At 39.3% G+C, this 27,017-nt stretch overlaps 1 protein-coding gene across 10 annotated transcripts in view; it reads right to left on the bottom strand.

Annotated features, from left to right (window-relative positions):
- Positions 1-2,098: 2,098 nt before the first annotated feature.
- The window catches only part of mbnl2 (muscleblind-like splicing regulator 2), a 60,582-nt gene continuing 35,663 nt past the window's right edge, over positions 2,099-27,017 (bottom strand). For 2 of the 10 annotated variants that reach the window (XM_059327852.1, XM_059327850.1), the window contains exons 3-9: positions 23,731-23,895; positions 20,734-20,934; positions 16,742-17,002; positions 13,310-13,363; positions 12,772-12,916; positions 10,815-10,850; positions 2,099-5,432 (exon numbers count right to left, since the gene is read on the bottom strand). In XM_059327852.1, the coding sequence (XP_059183835.1) occupies positions 5,308-5,432; positions 10,815-10,850; positions 12,772-12,916; positions 13,310-13,363; positions 16,742-17,002; positions 20,734-20,934; positions 23,731-23,895 (987 nt within the window). In that variant the 3' untranslated portion in view covers positions 2,099-5,307. Of the gene's footprint in view, positions 5,433-9,612; positions 9,708-10,814; positions 10,851-12,771; positions 12,917-13,309; positions 13,364-16,741; positions 17,003-20,733; positions 20,935-23,730; positions 23,896-27,017 lie in introns of all 10 variants that reach the window. The other 8 variants (XM_059327854.1, XM_059327856.1, XM_059327853.1 and 5 more) reach the window with 8 other exon arrangements.

Raw genomic sequence — 27,017 nt, 5'->3', positions numbered from 1 at the left:
ATATGAGGGGTGATTAGTGCCACATATGGAGACAGAGGCAGGATAAGAGGAATATGTCTGTGGCAAAGATGGAAGTGAAGAAACATTGTGTTAGAAAGAAAGGAAGTGTGGCACTATAGTATCTGATTTTTCTTCCAAATGAGCATCATAACAAACAAATCTAGCACCCAAGACAGACACATATGTGTTTTCAGATGTGATATATTTATGCTTTAGCGCCTACAAAATTGTTAGAAATGTCACATGTCAATGTTACTGCTGAAATTTGTTGAGGCATGCAAACCGTGAAAAATCATGGAAAAATCTAATTCTGTACCTTTTACTCCATTTCATTTGTTTGACTGCTTTAGTAACTTGTTACTCTACCACATTCAGTTATCGAATTAGAAAATAAGCTCATATCTTTACCATCTGCAGCATCAAACTGATGAAAACATTAGTGCATCAATACTTATAATCCAGTTATACAATATATATAATTCTGAAATAAGCCATTCTGTAGTCGGCTATATTTTGATGCTAATACTTACATGCTTTATATTTTTTAATGCAGGACTTTTGGATTGGAGCATTGCTACTTCTACTCAAGTAAAGCATCTGAGTACTTCTAATGTACATTAGCCCAGGTTTTTATATTGCATGTCACTGGAATACAAATATATTTTGTTTGGGGGTATTTTCTAAAATGACTGACAGTTATCATGGACACTGCCAAGTCTCAGATATATTTTCTTACATGTGCACACCAGCAGGGTGTTAAACTTTGCATCCATTCATCTTGGCAATGCTAATTGTAATGAAATATAATATTTTACATGATATATTTTGCAGGGAGGTGAGCTCAATAGGCCTACAAATCTTCAGTGTGTTTCTCATGCTGATCAGTTTTTGTTGTTATCACAATTAGTCAAAATTAAATAGAACTTATAAATTAAAGCAGCAGGTTGTTTAACACTGTTGTTGTTATGGGAACCAAGAATAGCGTGCTTACGACTTCTAATGCTTTTGTCTTATTATCAAGTTATTAATGTTCCTTCTCTTTATATTTAATATGTTTGTGTCATGTGTGACTACATCTGGTTTGCAAAACAGGGTGTTAATAAGTGTATATACAAAATACATCATATAGATTATAGTCACAATAAGTGTGAGGCTACCTGTCACCTTGCAGCTTGTCCAGTCTTCTTCTGCTCTCTACTCTATCCATTAAAGCTGTGGTATTACTGACCCCTCATATAGATATTTTTCTCTTTCCTAAAAAAAATGCTCCACTGCAGTAACAGGAAATGACCTGGAAGACAACAAATGAAAGAGTTTATTTGTCCCTGTCCAAGAACTTACAATTATCTTCGTCATCTGTGGCAAAAAGCGTAAAATCTTGTGACTAACTGTTGAGCGCATTAGCTGCCACGTCGTTAAATGTTGCTCACATGAGCCTCTAGGGACCTGCTCGTTATTTACTTTTCAGGCAGAGGTCCCTCAAGTGGACTTCAGGGACCAACAGGGGCCTTTGAGAGGGCTGAGAAGAGACGCTGAGGAACACAGAGATTTTTTATCTTTACAAGACATAAAAAAAAAAAAAGATCCAGACAAAACATTTCTTTGATTTTCTTTATTTCTTTCTTTCAATAGATTTTACACTATCTTGCTGGAACCAAAGAAACATTTGACTATAGAAACATAAAATAGCACAAAATATATGCAAAAAAAAAGAAAAGAAAAGAAAAGAATACATTTAAAAATGATTACATTGAAACTATAAATCCGATGAGGGTCTTCTTGTCAATTTATCTTTACTTTGTTGGTGGGGTGCACTGCAACAATGATGGCACAGGCAGTCACAATCCAGAACCTGCAGTCTCCAGTGTAGTGCCCTCTGCTGGCTAAAGCTGTGAATTACATGCTCCACACAGTTCCATTGTAAGGCAATGGGACAAATAAAAGATCTCACTACAGATTTGGGAGACCAGAAGAAAAGATCAATGACTGTTCACTCTGTTGCAGCCCCATCTCTTTTGGCCTTGAGTTGCGCACATTAAAACCCTAAAAAAATGTTTTTTTTTAGATAAAAAGATACATATTTGAAATAAAACTGAGAAGGGGTTTTTAGAAAAGAGACCGTGTCTCTTTCATAAATTTCATAAGAGCTCTTAAAAACATAAAACCTTAAGCACGATGGACTCAAGATAAGGCAAAGTGTTTGGATAAGCTGAGTCTGCTCAGTTGACCAACTGCTCAGAAAGTGCTTACATTTTTCTTTTTCTTTTTTTACCCATCAGTCAATCATTGCCAACACATTTCAAAAAAACATTACATCTCAAGAGGAGTCCATACACAAGGGCGTCGTGGGTCACCAAATGAGGACATTTTGTGTACAGACTTTTTTTTTTTCACTAGAAACATTCAGTACGTTATCATTTAGTAAGAAAAGAAAATATTGTTTTCTCATGCAACATGTTGAATCAAAGTTATTTACCGGTGGTATCTGCTTTTGATTGATAAACAGTTTGACTGTACTCGCAGGGTGCAGAAACCTCTAAAGGAAATGAAAAACAGATCACATCTTTAAACAATATGAAAAGTGCAATCCTTAACTCTAGTGATACATACGCCTCGGATATAATGTCTCAGTGTGGAACCTAAAGGTCCTTTGTCAGGGGAAGAGTTGTACATCTGAACTTATTAATTTATAGATTATTGTTCTTATATATATATATATATATATTTATATATATAATCTATGTAACATTGATGACTTTAAATCTATTTAAGTGTTACAGTCACAGCACTATACAGGCTGTTATTTGCTAATGAAAATATTAGGTCATTGTCGTAATCTCAGTGAAGAATAAGAAATGTTCGTATCTTCTTTACAATCTACCTTGTGTACAGTGTTCTAGCAAAAACAAACAAAAAATCAACTTAACAATGTCATTTACAAAAATACCGAACTTTAGTAATTGCAACATTTGGTTGCCACAGCAACAACTTAATATTGTTATGAAATACTATTATACTAGAGTGAAAAGTACATCTTTTTTGAAATTTTCTTCTCTTTTTTTGGTAAAATGTCATCTATACAATAAACATTTTTTTCCAACAACACAAGCAACTCTATAACTATGCTCATTACTGCAACACCGTGATCTTTTTATATCGATGAGAAGGCAAGAAAGATCCAGTAGCTTTCGATTGGCGGGTTGACTTTTAAGCCCCGCCCCTCTGACGTGTGTGCGCGGCTTCTCATTCGCTGACCTGACAGGTTAGACCTTAAAACGACCAACCGTGCAGAACGTAGCACAGCTCAATAAATTACATTCATTTCAAAATAGAATAGTTAACAACATTTTTTTTGACTAAAATTTGACCAAGAGTAACATAAGATAAATTACAACAAAATAAAACTTTTACCACCTTCCACAAATATTACATACAAATTCATGTGGAGACAATCAGAGTGAATGAAAATGTAAAACCAGAGTGAACCACTCTCGTCCCAAAGGTGTGATTGTGGATTGTCGATGTTAATCAAGCACCATGAAATTACATCAGAGTTTTTGAAATACGGGAAATTAGATTTAGTGAGTTAAAACATCCAAAAATAACAAGAGTGTTGGTCTGGAAATAATAAATGATTGTTCTGAGTGGAGGTGGAGATGGTGGAGGGTTTAAGGTGGGGGGGTCAAAAATACCTTGATAGTAGACACAACACAAATTTTTAAATAACTTTGAATACATTTCTAGAACCATGAATATAAACTCTCAAAATAAGAGACACTTTACATACATTACACAGTTTACAATACATTTTTTTCTCACTCAAGTTCCTCATGTAAACTACTCAAACCATGGTAAGAAACGATGGTACACCAAACATTCTACAAAGCTATTTTTGATTTGTCGTTTCTTTAACTTCTTTTTGTTTCGATAAAGTCACTTGTGATGTTAATTAATGAGCGGGAAGTCGTTTTCCCGTTTACGATTTTTGATGTCTTTCCCGAAAAAGTCCATGTCGCTTCTGACAGCCGGTGTGTTGTTTAGTGATACACTCTGGATGAACGTGTTGTTGATGAGCATTTTTTAGGCACTTCTACAGTTTTTTCTAAAATGGAACAGGATTATCGGTGATAGTAGGGTTGGACAGGACAACCGACGGTCACAGATAGCCCTCCAGTCGAAGTTCAAGTCATCTTTTTGCTTGACATTTCGTCAAATGCACCGTTTTTTTTGTTTGTTTAGTTTAGTCTTAGCACTTAATTCCCTCACCCACCCACCCAAAAAACTTCTCCTACCAGGCCTGGTGTTGCCATCACCTGCTCCACCTCGCTTCAAGTCTCAGTCTGCCGGCAGACCATCCAGATACGAACACACATGCACACACACACAAGGCTTGGTCTGTCTGGAACGAACCCTCAAGCTTTGTTAAGCCCTTGGCACAGACACCAGCCTTTAGGCTTTTTTCGGTAATGGCCACGACTGTTTCCGGTCAACACGGGGCACCGTCTTTTTTCCCCCAGTGCCCGACTGCATGCAGGAATCCGTGCACAATCTATCCCACAAACCGCTCCTCCTGAACAAAGAACCCGAAACAAATAAAGGGTGTGTTGTGAGCAGCTTTCGCAATGGCAAAACATAAAAAAAAAAAAAATATCAGGGTGTTTAAAATGTGGCTCTGATTCTTTCCGGCAGGTTGATTCCAACTTTGGCAAGATGTTTCCGGAGATGAAAAGTTGGCAGGGGAGGGGGGGGAGGGTAAGCTTCATCATGGCATCTGAACAGCATCAGGGTGCAGATGGGGGTCACCCACCCTCGCAGCAGGGACGGTCACATAAAGAAAACATGAGCCCGTCTGCCCCCGAGGACATTCAACTTTTGTAGAGAGGAAAGCAAAGACCGCGAGACGAGAACGCTCTTGAAAGTGCGTTGGCGTGGTTGTGCACGGGTTTACTGTGACTCTTCCTGTTTTCCACTTCAGCACTATATTATGTCTTGTATAGTGCAAATCAAGCGTCTCTTTTTGTTTCACTAACCAAAGGGATGAACATTGTGCAGCGGTTTTTAGAATAAATATGAAAGAGAGGGGATCCACGGTACTTTGGGAGAACAGTTGTTAAAATGACCTCTATAGTGTGTCTGCTATGTATGTACTATACATAAGAATATTTTTTACTTTTTCATGTTAATAGTTTTTTTTCTAGCAATACATACATGATATATCTTTTTTTGTTTTTTGTGTGTTTTTCTTTTAAATGTGTGTGTTTTACACCGGCACTGCAGTTCTTATGGTTAAATTGAAGTGTTACACTCTTAGCATGCAGGTTGCTGGACCTCTATGGGAGAGGTAAGGTAGTATTTACACAGGGGCTGTTTTGGGTTTCCTAGTGCAGCTTCGTGACACTCCATTCCCTTCCTGAAACTTACTTCAGGATGATCTGCAAGAGAGGGACAGAAAAGGAAGGAGAGGACAAAAGGAGAGACAGATTTAGTGGACCTGGAAGAGAGAAACATTGTTTATTCACATGAACGTTTTATTATTACAATTATAAAAATAAACATAACAGCAGATACAATTGATTTTTTTTTTATTGCATTTGGTGCAATCTGGGTCAAACACTATTTGCCTTCATTTCTGCCTCATTAAGTCCTAAATGAACTTCCAACAAAATGTTTGTTAGATCAGCTAACAACCTTAACATCAACACATGTTCATTTATGCACTTGTTTAATCACTTTCTTTTCACACAAAATAAAAAGTAAGCGATCAAAAATGTTTCACTAAAAGCCACGTAAGAGCATTCACGACACTTATTGGTTAGATTGTTGTCTAGAGAAAGTAAGGAAATATCCCTAAATATCAACAAAGCAACTTCGTTTGTTGTCCAGGGTCAATTTCCAAATATGTCAGACTTCAACTCCATATCCAGAGTCTTAATCAAGTTAATTTATACAATCTTTTTTTTTTTGATATGGTATTTTAGAAGCTGTTTTGCATTTATTATAACTGGCACATTATGAGGATATTTGCACTGATCAGATATTCTATTTGTTTGACTAAAAAATACTGTTTTAGTCTATTTTTCTTATTTTTCAGTCAACAAATAATATTGGACATTTCAATCAATCTAATCTAGCAGCAAACTTTATTGAATTTTATTCAAACTTTTTCCAAACAACAACAACAAGATCAATGCCACATTGATGAAACCATGCCCTGGATACCAAGGATAAACCTCAGACAGCAGTTTCAGTCAGGATTTATTTTCTTTCTAGTATAGTTCCAACATTGCACCGCTCACAACAAGATCTGTGGATTATCTTTAGAAATCATGATTTATAGAAAGAACTGCTGCTGAGTTGTTCAAATATATGTACTTTTTGGCGCTTTAAGCACCACAAGCCAATCTCCAACATATCTCCAATACTCTGCAGGTTACACCAAACCAATTTAAATAGAACTACAGGTCAGAGGTCAGAAAAATATGTGTCTTTGATTTTGGGGTGAACTGTCCAAGTGAGTCTCCTAGTTTTATACTTCTACTTGGCTACATTTTAGGAGCAAATATTGCACTTTTTTACACCACTACATTCAGCTTTAGTTACTTTTCAGGTCAAGATTTAACATGAAAAACATGATACATTTAAAACGCTACTGACATAAATGCATCAATAATAATAATACAATAATATATTTGGAATATTAAAACAATCTGAGTGGGGCCATTGTGCAAAACAAGTACTTTTGATATTTTCAGTACATTATGATGAAAGTTATTAAGTAAGTTTTGAATACAGTACTTTAACTTGTGGTGAAGTAATTTCACAGTGTGGTATAAGTACTTTTACTTAAGTAAATGATCTGGATACTTCTTCCACCATTGTTGCGTGCAGGACAGAAACAGAACTAAGGAAAAGAAGAAGCAGCCTATTATATTTTGGGAAGAGATTTTGGTATTGTAATGTTATGTTGGTTTAACGACAAACTTAGACAGTTTGTTCTGACACATATAGGCATCATGTTGGTGGTAAATAGTACTTTTTAGTGTCCGTGGTTGACTCCACCTGCCTGCTGTTTCATGCAGATGGGAGCAAAAGCTTCTAACAACGAGCAAATAGCATTTGACCCAGGACGGTCACCGCTGTGTGTTCTCTCATTAGGAGATAAAGACTAATCCAACACACAACAAGAGAAAGAGAGAGGAAAAAGAAGAAGAATAGAGAGAGTGTCTATAGGGGCGGAAGACAGGTAGAAGAGCTGCTGGCTGCCATTATGTGGTCGCTACTGGCAGCAAGCCAACACAGTACAAAGCAGCGTGGTGCTTGTTAATATACAATAGACAGCCAGCAAAGGACAGAAGCCACTGGGTCACATCACACATCACACAAGGTCACCACAGGTGGAGAACATGTGATGTGCTCGGGCTGGAAAGAAAGCCTGCTCCACAGTGCAGGACCAAAATAGGAAAATAGAAGCGGGTGCCAGATGGGTGGGATCAGCCACATATAGGATGGTACACCCCACCCGTCTGGCACCACAGGTGGGTGAAAACAAACACTAAAAATTGTTTTGCAGGTCCTATTTGGCAGCATGTTTCAGCCTGGCGGATGATGAAAGTCGGGTGTGTGAAAGTGTGCGTTACAGAATCATGAAGGAGGTTTGAGCTGCTATGGTTTGTTTTTACAGATTCGTATCATTGATTGCATTGAATCTGTTTAATAGTGTTTAATAAATGTGATAACGACAGGGAGGTGAAAAACTGGACCCTGGTCCTCCAGCTGAAGAGCTGTTAATATAACAATCTCTGATTCTATTTCAAACTTATCTTCCCATCAGTTCACGACACAAATCACATAAAGTGTGTAATGCAATGCCATATTCAGACAGTGGAGGGCGCTGTGGCTTCACAATCTGCAGTGAAAGCTCTGTGAGCACATGGTTAATATGAGCTGGAACATGGAACGACGTGATTGGCTCCTGCCTGTCGTGTCACAGTGACAGTTCAGACGGTCATGAGTTGACCAGACTCTGAACCTCTCAACATGTCTGCATCATCCTGCCCCTCTGTGCTCATGTATTATCTCCTTTATTTACTTCTGAGGCAATCAACACATGTTCTTTTAGCTCCAAAAACAACAAAGGTGCATCATTATTAATATTACAGTGCTTATTTTATTGTTCTTATTAAGTTCTGCTCAAGAGAAGCATTACAGACTGAGGTTTGCAGCTCACACTTGGGACGAAGATGTTGTTTTTCAGCAAAATAATAATCTGGGTGTTTATTGTGACAAAGAGGACAGGGGTGAGTGTAGTAAACGAGGCGTACAGCTGGTGATTAGAAGTGTTAACCGTGTCCTAGCTGGGAGGGTTTTTATGCAGGGCGTGAAGAGGAGAGGAGGGGGACAGACAGAGACAGACAGCGAGGGCTGACGTCAGTGTTTCTCCGGCTCCTTGTCCCACATGCATCTTTAAAGAGCAGCTCTGCTTCCTGCTGCTACTGCTGCTGCATGCCAATTACAGGAAGAGACGGTGAGTCACAGGAAGTGCACACACTGCTGGCCTGTGAGGGGCAATAAAGCACGAGGTACTGGGTTCTTGATTGATGATCGCAGGGGAATCTTGGAGGATTAATAACTGTGATTTTTTATTTGTTATACAAAGCTTGCACTGTTTTTTTTCATTCCAGATGCGATATAGAAAAGATTTAAAGTGGTTCATTCATCAATAGAGTGAGAAGAAGCAGTAAAAAGAGATCAGGGTGATGATAATTTTGCACCTGCTGAAAATGCGTGTTCTCTACCTGTGGAACACGTCTTATCTGTTCATCAGTGTGTCCTTAAGGCACCTCCACACTAAACTACCAGTAAATGATTACCAGCTGTGTGAGGCCAGCGTGCCAGCATTGTGCTGAAATTTCCAGGTTTAAAATGGGGCACACGTGCGTCACTCCGGCATTCAAACCTGGCCCTGCCTCCCTGGCTCCTGCTGACACGCAGCAACAGGAGAGCCGGCGATCAGAAGCCATTTTTAGACAGCTTCTGTGATCTTTCTCCCTGTGTCTGTCTCACACTGACAAGCGCGGCCCCGTAACCGCTTCCCTCACGTGATTTATTCTGCCTTTTATGCCGTGATCAGGAAAAGGTAAAAAGGTGAAACTGTGAGGGGAAAAAAATCCAACATAGCGGCTGTTACAAAGTGCTGCCTGTATGTATTTGCGTAGCACACAAGCGGTACAGATGATGCCCCCTATTTGCAGATGGAGAGGCTTATTTGACAACAAGAAAAGTGGAAACTTAAAAACAGAACATGCAAAACAAAACCAGGAAGTAGTGCAACACAACACAACTACTACTTTGCAAATGTGGGAGCTCTGAAGAAGTGCTAATGGGGAGCGCCTGATGCACGTTTTACACTGGCTCAGGTAGCCCCTCTGCTTTTAATTCTCTGGAAAATATCCACTTGCAGGCTTTGGTGCCAGCGTGAGGCGGATGGATGGAAGGGGAGGGGCCTGGGCGTGGGCTCAGGCTCAGCTGCAGGTTATTGCAGTTCGCTATTAGAAGGCAGCACTTATTCAGAGCTCCAGGGACTGATGAAAGAAAGCTTTAAAAGGAGCAAACCTGATTGGCTGGTGCTGTTGCTGCGTAGGGGACACTTGTGGCAGGAGTTGTTGCTGCAGAGACAGTAGCAGGCGTAGCACTGTACATCATTGGGACTTTGTTTTGAGGGTGGGAAAGGGGAGGTGGGGAGGGGAGGAGGAGGAATGGGGGTAGAGGGGGAGGAGGTGGTAGCGATGGACAGGTAGGTGGAGCATTATGGTAACAGTAGTGATGTGTTTGTGTCGACGGTATCGTTTGTTGTTGTTGTTGTCGTTGTTGTTGTTGTTGATGGTGGTGGTGGTGGTGGTGGTGGTGGTGGCGGATGTTACAGAGAGCCAGCAAGCCATCGTTAGGGTTACACCGGCAGATGGCATGCAACCATTCACAATGCAAAGCAAGGAGGACAGAAAGAAAGAAAGAAAAAAGGAGAGCATGGGAGAAAAAAAACAAAAAAAAAACAAGAGGAGAGAAGCTCATTACAATCACAAGTAAGGAAATTTATACGGAAAATCAGTTTGCTGTTTTTCCCAGAGAAGTTGAGCGGCACAAGACACCAATTACAATGAACCAATGACATTTTTGGCAGCAGGGATGGGAATTTTAGTTTTCTGAACAGCAGGAAGAAGCCAAAAACCCAGGCGGCTACTTCATCACGCATGCCAAATACATGCATCTTGATAGATTGTGTTTAAAATCATATTCCAACTCGTCGTTTTATTATTAATGTGGGAGCTGCTGATTAGCCGACTGGGGCTTTTTTTTTTTTAATTCCCATCCCCTTTTAGCGGAGACAAATGCTCCAGCTATGTGGCTGAAATAAACTTCTCTGGGAAACTGATTTAAATTTCCTGATCAACACAGCACAGCAAACAGACAGTAGCTATCCTACAGCTTAAGAACAAGATCAGTCTGCAGTATTTTATCTACTATTTCATCATAAATAAACATCATTAGCGAGTAAGTCAGCAGGAAAACAAGAACTGTAAGTCACAACTCTTTCAGGTGATACAAAATGGACATATCATATCATATATCAGTGTAAAGACAGTTTGATGACAATATCCTAGAGCACATTAAAAAATAAGCGTTACAGGAGGTGATGCAGTGAAGCGGTGACCTTTTGTCTCACCTGCAAGGGCTGCAGATACCCCCCCCCCCAACCCCCCCAACCCTTAAACATCAAACAGTGTGTGTGAGAGAGCAAAGGGAAGGTCAGCACCTACCAAGACTGCTAGCAGGAGTCATGCACAAGACTGACCCTGTTGTGTTCATGCAGAGAAAGACAGAGAGGGAGAGGGGGGAGACAAAGAGAGAGAGGGAGAGAGAGGAGGAAATAAATGGGTTAATTGAGAGGGAGGAGAGCAACAAGGTTAGACAAGACAAAAAAAATGCTCAGATGCTACTGGTGGAGCTGTAAGCCAGTTATAAATGCAGTTAGCAAGCAGAGGCGTTCCCTTCTTCAGTTAGCAGCTAAACAGACATGAAGCAAACTTAGTTTTATTGTTTGTTATGAAATTGTGGCCAAGTTTAATGTTGCAGCTGTTTTGTAAACGATAAAACGGTCACGTATTTACTTCAAGCGGTCATTTCCTTATCTGGATCTCAGGTCAAGGGCACAGAGAGTTATTTGTTGTACAGATTGTAGAGCTGGGACAAATTTGAGATTGCAGGCTGTATAAATAGAGTTGGCTTAATTTGACCATTCTGGTGTCTGAGATCCGGCTATTTATAAAGCTAAATATTTTTCAGCTGATCCACAAGCAGCCAAGCTCGTCTCTTCACACTCGATTGAATTTAAACCAGAAGATTATTTATTTATTTCCAATATTTCTACTTTTTCGTGAATGTTTATGTCTTCTAATAGTTTGTTTGCCAAAGACTCCTAAAAAACAAACATAACTTGATGTTGTTTGAAATGTTTAGGCAACAAAACTACTTGGTTAGGTTTCAGAAAAGATCATGATTTGAGTTAAAATGCTTAGTTTGTTACATATTGTAAGTTCATTTACATAATTAACTTAAGTACAATACAAAAGTTAAAATTACTTGTTTAGTTTTAGGAAAAGATCATAGCTTAGGTTAAAATTATTATGTTTAAGTCGTGGATTACAGCCTCTAGTGTTCAATGCAAGGAAATGCATCTTTTTACGAATGGATAGAAATGCTGCCTTGGTCTTGATCAAGTGAAGATGGGTCAGGTTTACTGCATCAGAACCACTCAGATAAGTCTGTGGCTAAAATATTACAGCTGACTTAAAAAATCTGGCTCTGAACATTTTTATCTACATGGATGGAGAAAACCACCCATCGAAAACTTTGCAGATCTGTAAAAACACGATTTGCAAACAGCACTTTAACCCAGGGCTACTTCCCACACAGATACAGAGGGAGAGAGAGAGAGAGAGAGAGAGAGAGAGAGAGAGAGAGAGAGAGAGAGAGAGAGAGAGGCACCTCACACCAGAGGGAAACAAAAGGAGCAGGTAGAAGAAGAGTGAGGGATGGGACTCTTATCTCCATGACTCAGTGTGGCTACAGGCTGCCGTATTAGCTGCAGTTAACTCATTTAACAAGTGACCTGAGGGGGCTTAAGCTACTGTTAGTTTCCATGAGAGGAGATGAGAGTGCATTTTGTTTTGGGGGGAAAGAACTAAAGAGGAATAAAGGGAGCAGACTTGAATACATTTGGCAAAAAATCTGAACAAAATAGCTTTTTTGAAATGGCTTTTCTTCTCCCTTTTTTTTTTGAATATCCATATCGCTTTGGCTCAAAACAAAAAAGGATTTCTTCCTGAAAGTTTTGGAGTCTTGACACAGTTACAGAGCCTTTGTGTTGAAAACAAATGGCTTGCTTTGCTCTTTTGTATGCCTGGGCGCCACGGTTGGGAGTGGTGGTAATATATCATATCTTTAATTGCTCTGATCAAAACCTGCCCTTACGTGTGTTTCCAGATCAAAGTTAAGGGTGAAACATTGGCAGCGGGGCTCCTTCACTCAAAGAATCCCTTTCAAAAGAAAATATAGGACTAGACAGATCATAAGAGGTGCGTGAGAAACTCCAAAAAGATACATTTGTGCCGGACAGAAGGTTAGATGAGCACATTCAGGGAATGTTTCTGTGTGTTTGCATGCTCTGCATACCTATGAGTGCTTCTTGGGTGTGTATCGATCGGGAGCTCTTACCTGTGGGAAAGAAAGCGGGCTGCTGGAGCTGTGCGTTGGCCAGCGCCTGCTGGTAGTGCAAAACACTGGGGTTGAACAGGGAACCGTTGCTCTTCTCAAGTGCTTGTCTCTTTGGTAGGGGCTGGAGGACGCCGTGGGGGAACGCCTGTCCACCGAGAACAAGACACAACAGAAGCACACTAGATTTGATCTGTGTACATGTCAACAGGGATATTTGTAAATCTGTTATTTGTCTATGCACAGCACAACAAGGCAAAAATGGTGTAACTATCACAAGGACAATGAGAAACTACACCATAGCAAGGCAATCAACAACACATTAAAGAAAATAGTGTGATTATTTTAGCATTACATTGTAGTTTAATAACTGTACAGTACAATCTAGAATTGCCACTGGCGATCATATATGATAAATATTTAAATTTAAAGTCTCTTACAGGGTTTCACAAAAAACAAAAGAGCCAACTTAAATTTTGTGAGTGGCTACAGTACAATTAAAGAAGCTACATGCAAAGCAAAAGGTGAAAGGTCAAAGTACCAGGTCTACAGTTGCCTCGAGGGGTCGCTTCATTGCTTTGGCAGTCGACTGAGTCTTTAATTAGCAGGCAGCGAGCACATGATGGCAGTGGGCCAATGGGATTCAAGCGTATTAACATACAGGTAACAGCAAGCAGAGGTGCGTCATGGGGGACAGCATTGCATTGTGGATAGGTGAGAAGGAAAAAAACAAAAACAAAAATAATCTGAATGCAAGTATACCACATACAAAACAATAGGCATGCACATAAACAAAAAATTGTTTTGTTTACTTTAAAGAAACATTGCTACTTTTTGAATTAGTACAAAAAGCAAAAAAGCATCTACATTAACCTTTGGTTAAAAAAAGCAAGATTCTATGATGTATTTCAAAACTACTGGGAAAGCATTTAGTATTAAGTAGCTATTTCTGAACAGGTAAATCAACTTTTTTTTTAAATATCTACGCAAGAAGAAAATGCAGTAAACATTTCAGACTCTAAATACTGGGCTGACACTTGATGTGAGATCTGAACACAAGTTCTCTAAACACACAGTAACTGCAGTGCTCCGGGAGGTGGTTTTGGGCCTGAGAAACGTCTAAATCACCCACAACAAATTGGGATGTGAGTGAGTTCAAATTATTGAACTCTGGCCTCACAACAGAGCTGGACACATTTATGTAGGCAGCTTTAAGAAACTACAGATAAACACTGTTTCTAGTGAGAAGGCTGTTGAAACGATGTCACCCGCGTGGCAGCGACAATAAGTAAAGACGCTCCTGACAAAAAGTAGTTTAATAATCACATCCTTTCCTGTAGTGGTGTCGTGAAATAAGTGACAAACTAAATCTGCATGGTGAGCGCGTGTTAGTGTGATCAATGTGAGTTATAGTTCAATCACAGAATGTGGAGCTCTGTTTATTCTTACACAACAAATATCTAAGTGTGAAGACAACCTAACGAGTTAATTTTAACCTCTTCTTATATTAATTTGTTATCTTGTATTTGATGTCACTGCTGTGAGGAAAACAAAAAGATGACATGGATGTGATATGAGCACAGCAGTTAAAAGGGTCCATGCACAAGCCTCTTGCTTCATGTATGTGGATTTTCTAATAGTATATAACAATATATATCCTATTAAAGAGCGACAAGGCACTGAAGAGTTAACACTGCAGTTAGTTCAAATGGAAGATGGTCTATTAAAGTGACATGAAAAGCAAAGATGACCGCATTCGACTTGCAATGAGGAAGAAGATTACAGCATGGCAAGCAACACATAATGTGGCACAGTAAAACAACATAATCTCAATAATAGGATCTTGTTACTGTAACTGTATCAGTTAATGTGTAACCTTATCTACAGGACACGAAAGCCTGTTTAGCTTTAGATTTTTAAAAAAGTGAATTATGGGTAATGATATTACCTATTTGCAGCAGTGCAGCAGTACAGGTTTTATGGGTCTCTGCTTCAATAGAGAAGCTTGGGCTTAGGCTAAGGGCTAAGAGAAAATTGGATTAAAGGTGCTGACTAAACAAGTCATTGTCCTAATGTTAACCCTGCTCACCTCTTGCACAGCTTGTAACTGCTCTTGGTAAATTGGGAACTGGGTCTTAAAGTTGATAAACAGGAGGGAGCAAAGAGAATGTACTAGGAAGATAAATCTTTCTGCTTCACAAAGCATCGTGTACCTGATGGGGAAGTTGTTGAGCTAAGGTGCCTTTTAGAAAAACAGCGCTGACGGGTCAGCATCAGCTCAGAGCGCCTTGGGGTCTCAGGCTCTTTTTATTTATGCATGTTTCAATTCCTGTTCCTGCTTTCATGCAACCTGGGCCCACTTATCGTCCACACTTATGGAGGAAGGACAAAAAAGAGCAAGCAGCGATGGAGCCAGCCAATGAGAGAGGTATGTGCGACGCGTAAAGCATGCCCATGCCATGGAGGAGAAAAAGTCAGTGAGCACACTGGCGCAGTACAGTACAAGGTGTGCGAGTGCAGCAGCAAAAAGGACCATTCCAAAGAAGCCACTCAGAGCCTGAGGGGAGGGCGGGGCTCAGCCGAAAAAGACACACTGCCAAATCCTTCGTTCTGTCTGCCTGCCTGCCTGCCTGCCTGTCTGTCTTTCCACCTGTCTGTCTGTCTGTCTGTCTCTTCCTCAGGGATTTCTCCAACTAAAGGCAGAGGACGGCAAACACCCCCCCCCCCCCCCCCCGCAAGGCTACATCCTCATCCATCCCCGATTCAATTTACACTGATCTGCAGAGAGCCGCACTTATCATTGAGAGCAGAGGGGGAGGGAGGTGGGATGGGGGTGAGCCAGCACATTGTCTCTGTATGAACCAAGGGCATTGGAAAATAAAAGCAGACTGCGGTGAGATAATAACAGATTGTTCTTGCAGCATTATACTGATGCATTTAGGTTTCGCTAAACCCTGTTTATTGTATACAACGGCCTCACTTTGGGATGACTATTGTCAGGGAATTGTACACTGGAGTCCACTAGAATAATCCAGCAGAGGTGGGTATGTTTTTATACAGTAATAAAGCAGCGCTCCACATTTTATGTTACTGTGGGTGTCACCATCAACAGCATGTGTTTACATATTGGGTAAGGCAAGGTGATTTGCAATAATGGCTAGACATAGGTGTGGTTACATGTGTTTTAAGTGGTGCTCAAAAGACTCAACACTTGTTATTACAGTGTATATTGTTGTGTTTGATCAGCTCACAGTGACAGTATGTGTTCCTCTCATCTCTAGTGCTGTCAAATGGATTTTTTTGTAATTAAATTGAGATATTTAATGCGTAATTAAGATACATGAAGGGGGGAAAAATGGCCCAAAGGGGTCCCTCTCATGTCATGATATCTGAATGAAGTGGGTTCAATAAGTTCACTCGAGTCTCCCTTTTACAGACAAATATCCACCATTAAAAGCTTCAGACTTAAGACCAAAATAAGGTGATTTATCACGGTTAATCACAGCATATTGTGCAATTAATAAATTATATTTTTTATCAATTGACAGCCCCACTAATCTCCAATCTAAATTAAAAAAAAGTGTAAAGTCAGGTAGCAGTTTCTAGACTCAGCAGCTTTGTGCCCCTGTGCTAATATAAACATTATTCAGAGTGTGTATTATATTGTATATATTGTGTTTACTTGCTCTTCCACAGCCATAAAACCTCTAATAATAACTTGTTTATTTGTTGCCCTTTAGAGCCCCTCTGGATATTACAGTGAAATACTAAGCTCTTGTAGGAAAGTTCAATGTAAACTGTATATAGGCGCTATAAAACAGCATTATGGTCCCATCCAGACCTTGCTCTATAAGTACTCTAAACAAGCAGAAACCTTGAGTTTGTTTGGCTACCCAAAAGGACACATGTGTGTGTGTGTGTTTCCTGCTCTACCACTGTGTAGATACAGTAGGTGGTAGTGCTGTGCTCTCACCATGGCTGCAGCTGTGGCGGCGGCTTGCGCGGCCACAGCTGTCTGGTTGGCCTGGTGTTGAGCAGCCTTAATCTTGGCCTGCAGGTGGGCGGGAGGGTGGAAGTACTTGCACTTCTCGCGGGAGCAGCGGCTCTTGATGTAGTCCATGCAGACGGTGACCGTGTTGTCGCTGGTGTCGATCATGGGGCTGTCGCTCGGGTGGGCGAAGCGGCAGTCGGTCTCCCCGCGGGCGCAGTTGCCCCGCTGGAACTCACGGCAAACCTGGGAGCAGGAGAGGCAGGTGGACGGAGAGAGACAGATGTGTGTGGAAAGAGAGAAGACAAAGAAAAACACACAAAGAGACACACAGAGTGAGCTTTCAGAGCGTGTCAGGAAACAAAACAGCTCTATATTCAACACACTAGCTGCATCCAATTCAATTTATCTCCTGTCATCCTCTGATCTGTAGTGCATGATCAACAAACCAGCAGCCATCAAAATCTTCTCGATAGATTTTTTTTGGCATTATGATGGCTTTTTTTTGAAAATGACAAATACTGCATGGTGAGGCCAGCAAGACGTTACCCTAAGAACCCCAAGAAGCTTCAGTGTGATTTTGATCCGGTCACATTTTGCTCACTGTGGCCTCGTTTTTCACTGCAATATGCGAGCTCTATGAAAGCAGCACAGTCATGGCTAGAAGTAGGGAAAACTCACAAAAGTCTTTTATGCAGTATAGCACAGTTATAATGCCTTGGATAATTAAAAAAAAGAAAAAAATGCTTGTTGAATTTACCTATATTGGAAGAAAAATAGGGGCTCCACATGTTTTACATATTGAACTATTTGCATTTTTACAACATCTCTTGTCCTCTCCTCTCTGCTCTGTGTAAACAACCTGTAGTTGAGTTAAAGTTCTGCTTAATTTATTGTCATGCGATTCAGAGTCATTCATGGCATCCCGCTTGAAATGAGAAGTGCAGAATCTCATGTTTTTTTAAATACATGATTTGTTGAGTGCAAACCGTTTTCTTTTTGGATACATTTTAAATAACATATGAATAATAAAGCCATTTTGATGCAAAAATATAAATATTTTAAGCTTGGATTTGGTTATTATTCTTGAAGAAAGCATTCATCACCTATAATTAGTTCAAGGACCAATGGAAATGTGAAAATCTGATGATAAATTCTGTTTTTTTGCTATGATAAATATTGCACATTAAGGGTTTTGTTTTTAAAGAAAACCTGGCTTTAAAACCAGCTGGCAGGTTGTGGGGTTCAGAAGGTTAAGGCCTTTTTCAAACCAAGTCCGATATTATATTTTCACAAATAAATAAAAAATCACACAGAGTACTTTTTATATAAACTCACTCAATATATGATGTCTTGCACAGAGAATCTTCCACACACATAAAAGTTTTATCTATCCTGCTGCACCAGGAAAAAAATGTTTCTTTTTTTTTTTTTTTTTACAGTAATACAGAGAATTTATCTGTGTTGGATTACGGAGATCTTTTGTACATGAATGCTGCTGCTAAATGTCTCAGAATGATTGATCCTGTTTATCAGCTTCTTTGAGGTTCATTACTAACTGTTAGATGTCCACTCACCATTGTGAATTATACTCTGGGGTAGGATGGCCTGCTCTGGCCACTCCAAGGGCTCAGAGTCATTGGTATACTTTCATTTATAAGGCAATATTGGGACTGCTGCCTTCGTACATTTGCAGCTTAATTACTGTGAGAAATGCAGGATCTTATTCTCTTCGTTCACCAGATCAATTGTTGCTTTCTGTCCCTTCTGCTCTACAGAGTTGGGTAAAAGGGCATTTGTTTACTCTGCACCTTATGCTGGAATATGCTACAGAAAGAATGGAAATTAACTGAATTTGTTTCTTTGAGCACTTTTAAATCCAAACTAAGAGTTATTGAGGCCAATTCCATAACATGCACTTGTATCTCATGACTTGTTTAAGGTCTGTATGTTATGTAAATATGTAACTGTATTCTGTGTTTGCTGCCTCTTGGCCAGGGCTCCCTTAAAGAAAAAGAGCTTCTTAATCTCAATGGGATATTCCCTGGTTAAATAAAGGTTAAATAAAAAAATTTAAAAAAAGAATAAATTAATTTTGGTGAGAAAAGGTTTGAACACTATGTAGCTAAAGTGCAATGTGAGCCAAACACAAGTGACTGAACCAGTCAGTGTTCAACCGTTCAGAGGCTTGGGAATAATCACATGGATCTGCTTTTAACCTGCACTCTGGGGCTGAGACACACACACACACACACACACACACACACACACTAACACACACGTATGCAAAGACACTGGTGCACGCATGGCGGTTTTGTGTGGGAGTATATACATGTCTCACAGGGATTCTGTTTCATTAGAGCCAACTTCATTCAGTTGCTAAGTGATAGCACTCCTCGAGAAAAACATATACAGGCGCACACCTACGCATCACCTCAAGGTCTTAGGGAGATTATTGTTTATCTTTTAAAAATGTAGTGGGAAAAAAAAAACACACTCTCCTCAATCACCAAGCTATTCTCATTCAGCGCTGCTTGCCAGGGGGCAGATGGAGATTGCTGAAGTTGTCGTAATTGTCCCAGACTAACTGTGGCTGTCTAGCAAGTACCAGTTTGTGTTGAGCGATTTCCAATTTCAATTACAGTAATCTCACACTATCTATTTTTTCCCCGCGCCGTGTTCCTGATACAAACCTGAAATTATTTCTGTAAGCGCTGACACAATCAGATGGTCCTTAACGGTGCTCAAGGATAATGCAAAAGTGAAAAATTACTGAGTAAAGTATTGTTTATATGCAATGTGACTTCATATATCACATGTGCCACAGCTCCTGCAGGTATACATTTCATCTTGTGACATAATAGGTAGCATGATATATTATATTTCAATATTTTAATACAGTTAAATAATTCAGCTTGCTGTAAAAATCTGCCTTTTTACAAATATAAATTGCGTATTTTTGGTTAATTAAAGGCAACTATTCATTTAAAGCTAAGGCAGGCAAGTTTTTTTTTTCTTTTTACTTAATTAAAAAAGTCAGATTTAAAAATATTAAATGGGGCTGTTTACTTAGGGCGAAATCATCTCATTGTTTACCTTCAGGTGTGGTAGGACTGTGCAATTAATCACATTTCATTATAAACTGGCTTTCAAGGATTATGAAATCATCATAATAGAGAAAATGTAGCACATGACTGGAGACTTTGGCCTGTCACGTGTTATTTCAGAGTAAGGGGAGGGTTTTATTGCTGTAAAATCCTGCAGAAAAAGTTGCTAAAGACGGAGTTCTCTAAAAAAGAGCCTGACTATTCAAATGCATGTTTATGTAGCTAGTTAAGAGTTTTGAAGGCCACTGGTATTCAACGAGACAGGATTTTTCTGCAGAGATTTAACAGCAACAGAATCACAATCATAATCAAGGTTTCTGTATGAAGAGCGTGCATGTGCTTGTGGTCACCCGGTGGGAGGGGCTTAGGGCAGAGAGGGGAGAGCTGTAGCTTCAAATTCAGTTTTTTCCAGTAAACTGCATACTCCAGCTTTAATTACTTGCTTATGAAACATAAATCCTGCCTATCCTTTCAGGTCCTTGTCTAGAGCAATTTATACAACGAGTAGTTGAATTCAAAAAGTTCATTCAAAGGTGAAAGATGTGTGTGCGTGTGTGTATTTTATTTGTTGCTATGCCAACTCTTGTGGTAACCAAGGAGGGAGTGAGTATTATATAGTGTTTTTTTTCCCCTGTATTCCTTCACACTATGTGGAAAATCTTTTCAGGATGCATTTGCCAAATCCATAATAACCGGGAAATACTCTGTGGTTGTAAATGATACTGATTAGCACCCAGCATCTCCTTCACACCCATAATCACAGCGAGGTGTTACCATCATTTACTTTACGACCTCAAAGACAACATTAGGTATGATTAGCTGTCCTGCTCGTCTGCTCTAAGAGAGAGAGACTGGGATTAGGTCGGTCACCTCCAGCTTGTCGGTACGCAGCAGTTTCTGGTTGGAGGAGGAGCCGGTCACGGAGACAGGCGGGCTGCCGGGGACGATGACGGGCGAGCTGGGCAGGATGTCTGTGGGCACCAGGCCCATGCTGTGGGACATGGGAGTCAGGTAGGGGGTGTAGCTCAAACCTGCGGTGGAACCCAGGCCCTGGCTGACTGGAAACGTCTGCTGCACGTGAAGAGAAAGACGTAAAATAGAAAGAAGTTAATTCAGCAGCTTTTCTTTATAGTCAGGTGGCTTAGCTAAATAAAGGGGACACGCCGGACAAAAGCACCACATTTTTTCCACATGCTCTCTATCACCATAGGTTTCAATTTTTGGTAGGAGCCACTTCATCAAGATTGTGGATCGGAGATGGCACCCATATGAAGTCTATGAGAACCAATATATCTTCCAAGCCACTCAGAAGATCAATCTTGGTGTCAAAATCTACATTTTCTGGGTCAATGAATCATTTAAAGCTATTGAGAATATCACCAGATGATAATTTGATCAAATAAATATGTTCATTTTTTTACCCAGACTGATAGGTCTTCAAGTGCTGCAGCAGGGAATCCTGAGTTGAAAATCTTTGGAATCTATGTTCACGGGAGAGTTAATTACAGAATTAGCTGCCATGTACACTGCTCAATAAAATCAAGGGAAAGCTTTAATCTCATGTCAGATCTTGTATGTACATTTTTCCCAACAGAAAATGTAGATTTTGACACCAAGATTGACCTTCGAAGTGGCTTGGAAGATGTTTTGGTTCTCATAGACTTCATATGGCTGCCATCTCCGATCCACAGTCTTGATGAAGTGGCTCCTACCAAAATTTGAAACCTATAGTGATAGAAAGCATGTGGTAAACATTTGGTGCTTTTGTCCGACGTGTCCCCTTTATTCATAAATCTGGTCCTAAGCTGCCTGACTATTATTGTCATGACTTCTTGAGGTACTTATCCATAATCAATGCATTACCTACAGTAGATGGAGGTTTGGAGAAGCAGGCAGGAGTACCAGCAAGCAAGGGGCAGCAGAAAAATGTATTTTAGCCTCCTACTGTTTAAGGGTACGCTGTTTTTATATTATTTTTACCACTTTACCTTGCCATCAGACCAAGGTTATTATAGTTAACGAAAACTAACGAAATAACGAAAACTAGAATTGAAAAAACATTTTCGTTAACTGAAATAAAAATAAAAATGAGTTTTTAAAAAAACGATAACTAACTGAAACTGTATTGTGTGGTTACAAAACTAACTAAAACTAACTAAAATTACAGTGGAAATGTCCTTAGTTTTCTTTTTTGTCAACTTTTTTCATTCATAATTCAGTGTTTCTATTGGAACATGCAACACATGGTGAATATGTTTACTGAGACTGGGATGTTTACACTAGAACCAAAATTCAAAACAGTTAATAACCTTATTGGGGCTGAGATGGATAAACCAAAGGAAATAAAGGCAAAATTTATTATGACCTCTTTGAATCACACACCCAACACATAGCCCATTAAAAAAAACAAAAACTAATAAAAACTAAACTAAAACTAAGCATTTTCAAAATATAAAAACTAAACTAAAACTAGAAAACTCACTCTTAAAACAAACTAAAACTAACTGAATTTGAAAACAAAAATTCAGAACGAAATTAAAACTAAAACTAATGAAAAATCCAAAACTATTATAACCTTGCCATCAGACACCCCTTTCCCACAAGTAACTGAAGTCATTATGCACTTTTCAAAGCCAAAATCCTTTGTCAGAAACAGTGATTTTACCTTGCAGGACACACAGGAGTTGCTGGTCCACCAACGCTTCAACTGATAAGTTAGTCTGTGTTATTGTGAAACTTGTTTTAAAGGATTAAGATTTAAAGAATAGTTCAACCAGACTAAGTAATCAATGCTCCTCCCTCTGCTAAGTAAAATGACTGTTTGGTGGCTTTGAAGAGAGTTTATATAACGACTTCAGTTCCCCCACGTAAACTTAAAACAGGACAAAGTAAAACAGTGAAAATATTTTAAATACAGTCTATAATTAAAATGATATGTCATACAACCCCACTTCAAAAAAAATCTGAACTATCCCTTTAAAATATTCTGTCTGCTTTGCCTTTTTTGCTTTTGCTTAATTAAATTGGTAGTCAGGGACGAAAGAAATGGCTGAATGGCAAAGAAGTAAAATGATGAATGTAGGGAGGGACAGAGGGTGAAAGGCAGAAAGAGAGTATAAAAAAGAGGGGGAAAAAGTTAGAGAAAGAGAGACACGAGAGACGAATGAACGGAGGGCGCAGCTGTGCAGAGTGGTGGGTGAGAAAGATGAGAGGTGAGGTGACAGGTAGAGAACGAGCCAGGGGAACACAGGGGAATAGGTTGGAGAGGAAAAGTAAGAGGAAAGTTACGGTAGAAACAAGAGAATGTTTTTTTTAAAAACCTCTATGTATCCTAGGAAGATTTTGCTGAGCAAGCTTGTTCTTTTTCAGCTACACCCAGCTTTACGTTGATGCAGTTCAACATGTTCGCACCTGGCAGCTGCCCAGTGAAAAAACAGTAGTGACTGCAGAGAGCAACTTCCAGAGATCAGTACGGGAGTTCTGTGCTTTGCTCAAGGCCAAAAAAGTCATGATCGTTCTAGCCTGAAATGTAATCTAAAAACAAGAACTGTAACAGTAAAGTATTCGATAGAAGGTCGTATCAGTGTACTGAAACAAACGTCTCATATTTTCTCAGTGAATCATGCCCTGCTTGTCAGTTAAAGCTGGTGCCAAGACCGTGACGGTTAAAGAAAATGATCTTGGCATGAAGGGTGGGTCAAAATAACAAAGTTGAGTTCACTTGAACTGATGTAACCTGATATGTAAAGATGTTTTAACAGGAACAAAGCCAGACTTTTTATAGTGTAGCACAACAACACTGCTATTTTCATGGTGAGCCACACAGCATTGACAGTCTATCCCCACAGCCCGGAGGCCAGCACTAACCACGGGTTGCATGGTGGTGCCGGGGATCATGAACTGCATCTGTTGAGCCAACATGGCGGCCGCTGTCTTCTGCTGGATCAGGTTATTTCGCCCGTTGATCTCCAGCTGGGTCTTCAGGTGAGCGGGCGGGTGGAGGTATTTGCAGTTCTCTCGTGTGCATCGGCCCTGAGCGGGGAAACAGAAAGTGACAGAAAGGAGACAAACAAGGTCATTATCAGTGTGAAAACTCCTCTCATCAACAGAATGATCTGAAAAGCTTTCTTTTGATAATAAACCTGATGAAGAACAGGTTGTGTGTCTGCCTGAGGACGTGGCAGATTTGTGGGCATTGATTTTGACACGGACGCCAAAACATCAAGAGCTTGAAGGCAGCATACATATTCATACTTGGAGAGGGTGAAACGTGTAAAATGATGAGAGCCAAGCATTGTGAAATTTTTCTGCTTATCCAGTGAGGGTAGCAGGTCGCTCTCGACTCTGAGTAGAGAAATTGTTATGAAAGATGAGTTCTAGTTTCTGACTTAGTAGTTTGATAACTCCTTGAGATTCTGCTCCCTTTTATAAAGGGGTTGGGCTCAGGGGATCAGAGATGGACAGCAACCTTTTCCCCATTTTTAAACACTTGATCATCGATACAATTTTTCAAAAAACCTTACAAAACACCCATTAAGAAATCAAAACATTGAGGAAAGGAATAGGAAAAAACCCTGCTTGGATCTGGTATCAAAAATGATTTTTTGGACATTTTGGGCATTTTTCAGTGATGGTGACCACTTTTGTTATAGAAACTGCTTAGAAACCACCTATTTAATATACCTAGGAAACACATACATCCTCTGAATGGAAAAAATGTTTTTAATGCATGAGAAAAACAGTATGTTTTTGCCCCAAGCTGCATGGGATAAGCATAAAGTGAGCATATTGGTACTTGTGAGTAGGGCTGGGCAATATGGACCAAAAGTCATATCCCGAAGGCTGAATATTGATATATGATTTATATCCCAATATTTTTATTGCAAAGTGAGAGCAAATGTTCAGTCAAAGTCAAAGCCAAATATTGCTTTTTTTTTTAAGTGAACATAAATACTGTGTAACAACAGGAGTACATTTTCTTTAAATTAAAGCTCCATAAAGTGCACATTTAAATAAAAATAAATAAATAAAAATAGCCTTGGAAATAAAATAGACCATTTTTTTCTGAAATATATATATATTTATATGAGAAAAGAATAATGAACATTACAAAATAACAAATATATTTATAATACTATATCGATATATGCGATATGGTCAATTTCCATACCACATTTAAAAATATATCGATATATCTCGATATATATATATATCGCCCAGCCCTACTTGTGAGAACAAATATAACCCATTTAGAGTCAGATATTGCTTTGAAAATGGTCAGTTTTTCCCTCAGCAAAACTTAGCTTAACTTGGCATCACACCAATTGATTGCTTAGGTCTTCTAGTTTCATATGATACTACCATCTTCATCTGTAGCTTTACAGACATGGAGATAAGGAAAGGTGGACAAAGGCTTCAGCTCTCGTTCTGATTCTAGCGACCTCTGCATTAAGACTAAATCTCTGATGCTTTCTGATGGACAGGTCATGCAGTATTCTCTGTGGAAATGCAAATGCAGGGTTAGCAGGGTCGGGCTTACAGAGACCCTGGTGGATGAAGGCAATTACACTGTCAACCCGGAGGCTAATGGCAAACACAATAATCCAATATGGATCCTCATTGCGGTGCTTATTGCGAGGAGAGTGGGTGGAAGAGAGGAGAGAGGTCAGCAGGGAGCAAGGCAGAATACAGCAGTGGGAAAAAAGACTGTGGGGAAGATGGAAAGTAAAGGTGAGGAGAGGAGCGGTGGAAAAGATGTGGGCAGAGTGGAGTGATATGAGTTAGTACAGAGGGGGAAAGGGGAGATAACAGAGAAAAGGCCAAGGAGACAAAAGGACATGGCTCGTCTTAGTGCAGGGGTCTCAAATTCGCGGCCCGCGGGCCAATTGCGGCCCTCGTGAAGATATTTTGTGGCCCCCACCTTGATATGAAAGTTTAATGTTAGTTTTATATTATATATGAATGAATGAATTTTATATGAATGGCACTTTACTTTTTTTGGTAATTGTGTCTTTTTGGTAATTTTGTCTTTTTAAAAAAATAATTTTGTGTCTGTTTTGGTAGCCTAATTCTGTCCTTTTTTTTTGGTAATTATGTCTTTTTTTTTAAAAATAATGTTGTCTTTTTTTTTTAGTAATTTTGTGTCTTTTAGTAATTGTGTGTCTTTTTTTGATAATTCTGTGTCTTTTAATAATTTTGTGTCTTTTTTTAATAATTCTGTGTCTTTTTTTGGTAATTGTGAATTTTTTGGTCATTTTATGTCTTTTTAAAGTAATTTAGTGTTTTTTCAGTCGTTTTGTGTCTTTCTTTCGTAATTTAGTGTCTTTTTTTGGTCATTTTGTGTTTGTTTTTTTAGTAATTTTTTGTATTTTTTTCTGTCATTTTGATTCTGCCTCCAGTGGCCCCCAGGTAATTTGAGTTTGAGACCCCTGTGAAGGAGGGCAGAGGAAGGTGAAGCTGAACTACAATCAGTCCAAACACCCTGAACACACGACATGAAAGAGCCACGGCAGAGTGGCCTGATTAGCAATGCTGTATAATCATTTCTCTAATTTCCTCTGATAAGAAAATGTGACAGCCTTGTCCAAACAGTGATGTTTAATTACTCAAGTGCTGTACTCAGACACCAATTTATGTCTTGGATTAAACATACACAATGACAGGTCACCAGTGTCTGCCATCTTTAAAGAACTAACTTGTTATTAAACAGAAAGCTGTCATCTCTTTGAGAGTTTAAGGCTAAATTAATTTAGCTAACAAGATGCCTCTGAGCTACTTCACTTTATGATGATCTTTAATATGATTTGACTATTTTCCTGTCATAGCAGTAAAAGGAGAGATGGAATCAGTAACATTAAAAGGACTGCAGGGTCCTGGTAATTTGAATGCTGTCTGAAACTTTGAACCCCACAGCCTGCCGGCAGGTTTGAAAGGCATGTTTTATTTTTTTTAAATTCATGAAAATTACACTATTCATCATTGTCAGATACTGTGAAAACAGAAACTATTGTCAGATTTTCAAATTTTTCATGGTTCTTGAACAAATCATGTGAAAAAAAAAAGAAAAATAACCAAATCTAAGGTTGAAACAGTAATATTTCATCAAAATCACTATTCTACATGTTTAATTTCAGATTGAATTCCAGATAAACAGT

Source organism: Centropristis striata, chromosome 24 (assembly GCF_030273125.1).
Source record: "Centropristis striata isolate RG_2023a ecotype Rhode Island chromosome 24, C.striata_1.0, whole genome shotgun sequence".
Classification (NCBI taxonomy): Eukaryota; Metazoa; Chordata; class Actinopteri; order Perciformes; family Serranidae; genus Centropristis; species Centropristis striata.
The sequence above is the reverse complement of the archived record's forward strand: the minus strand, read 5'-3'. Positions and strand labels throughout refer to the sequence as shown.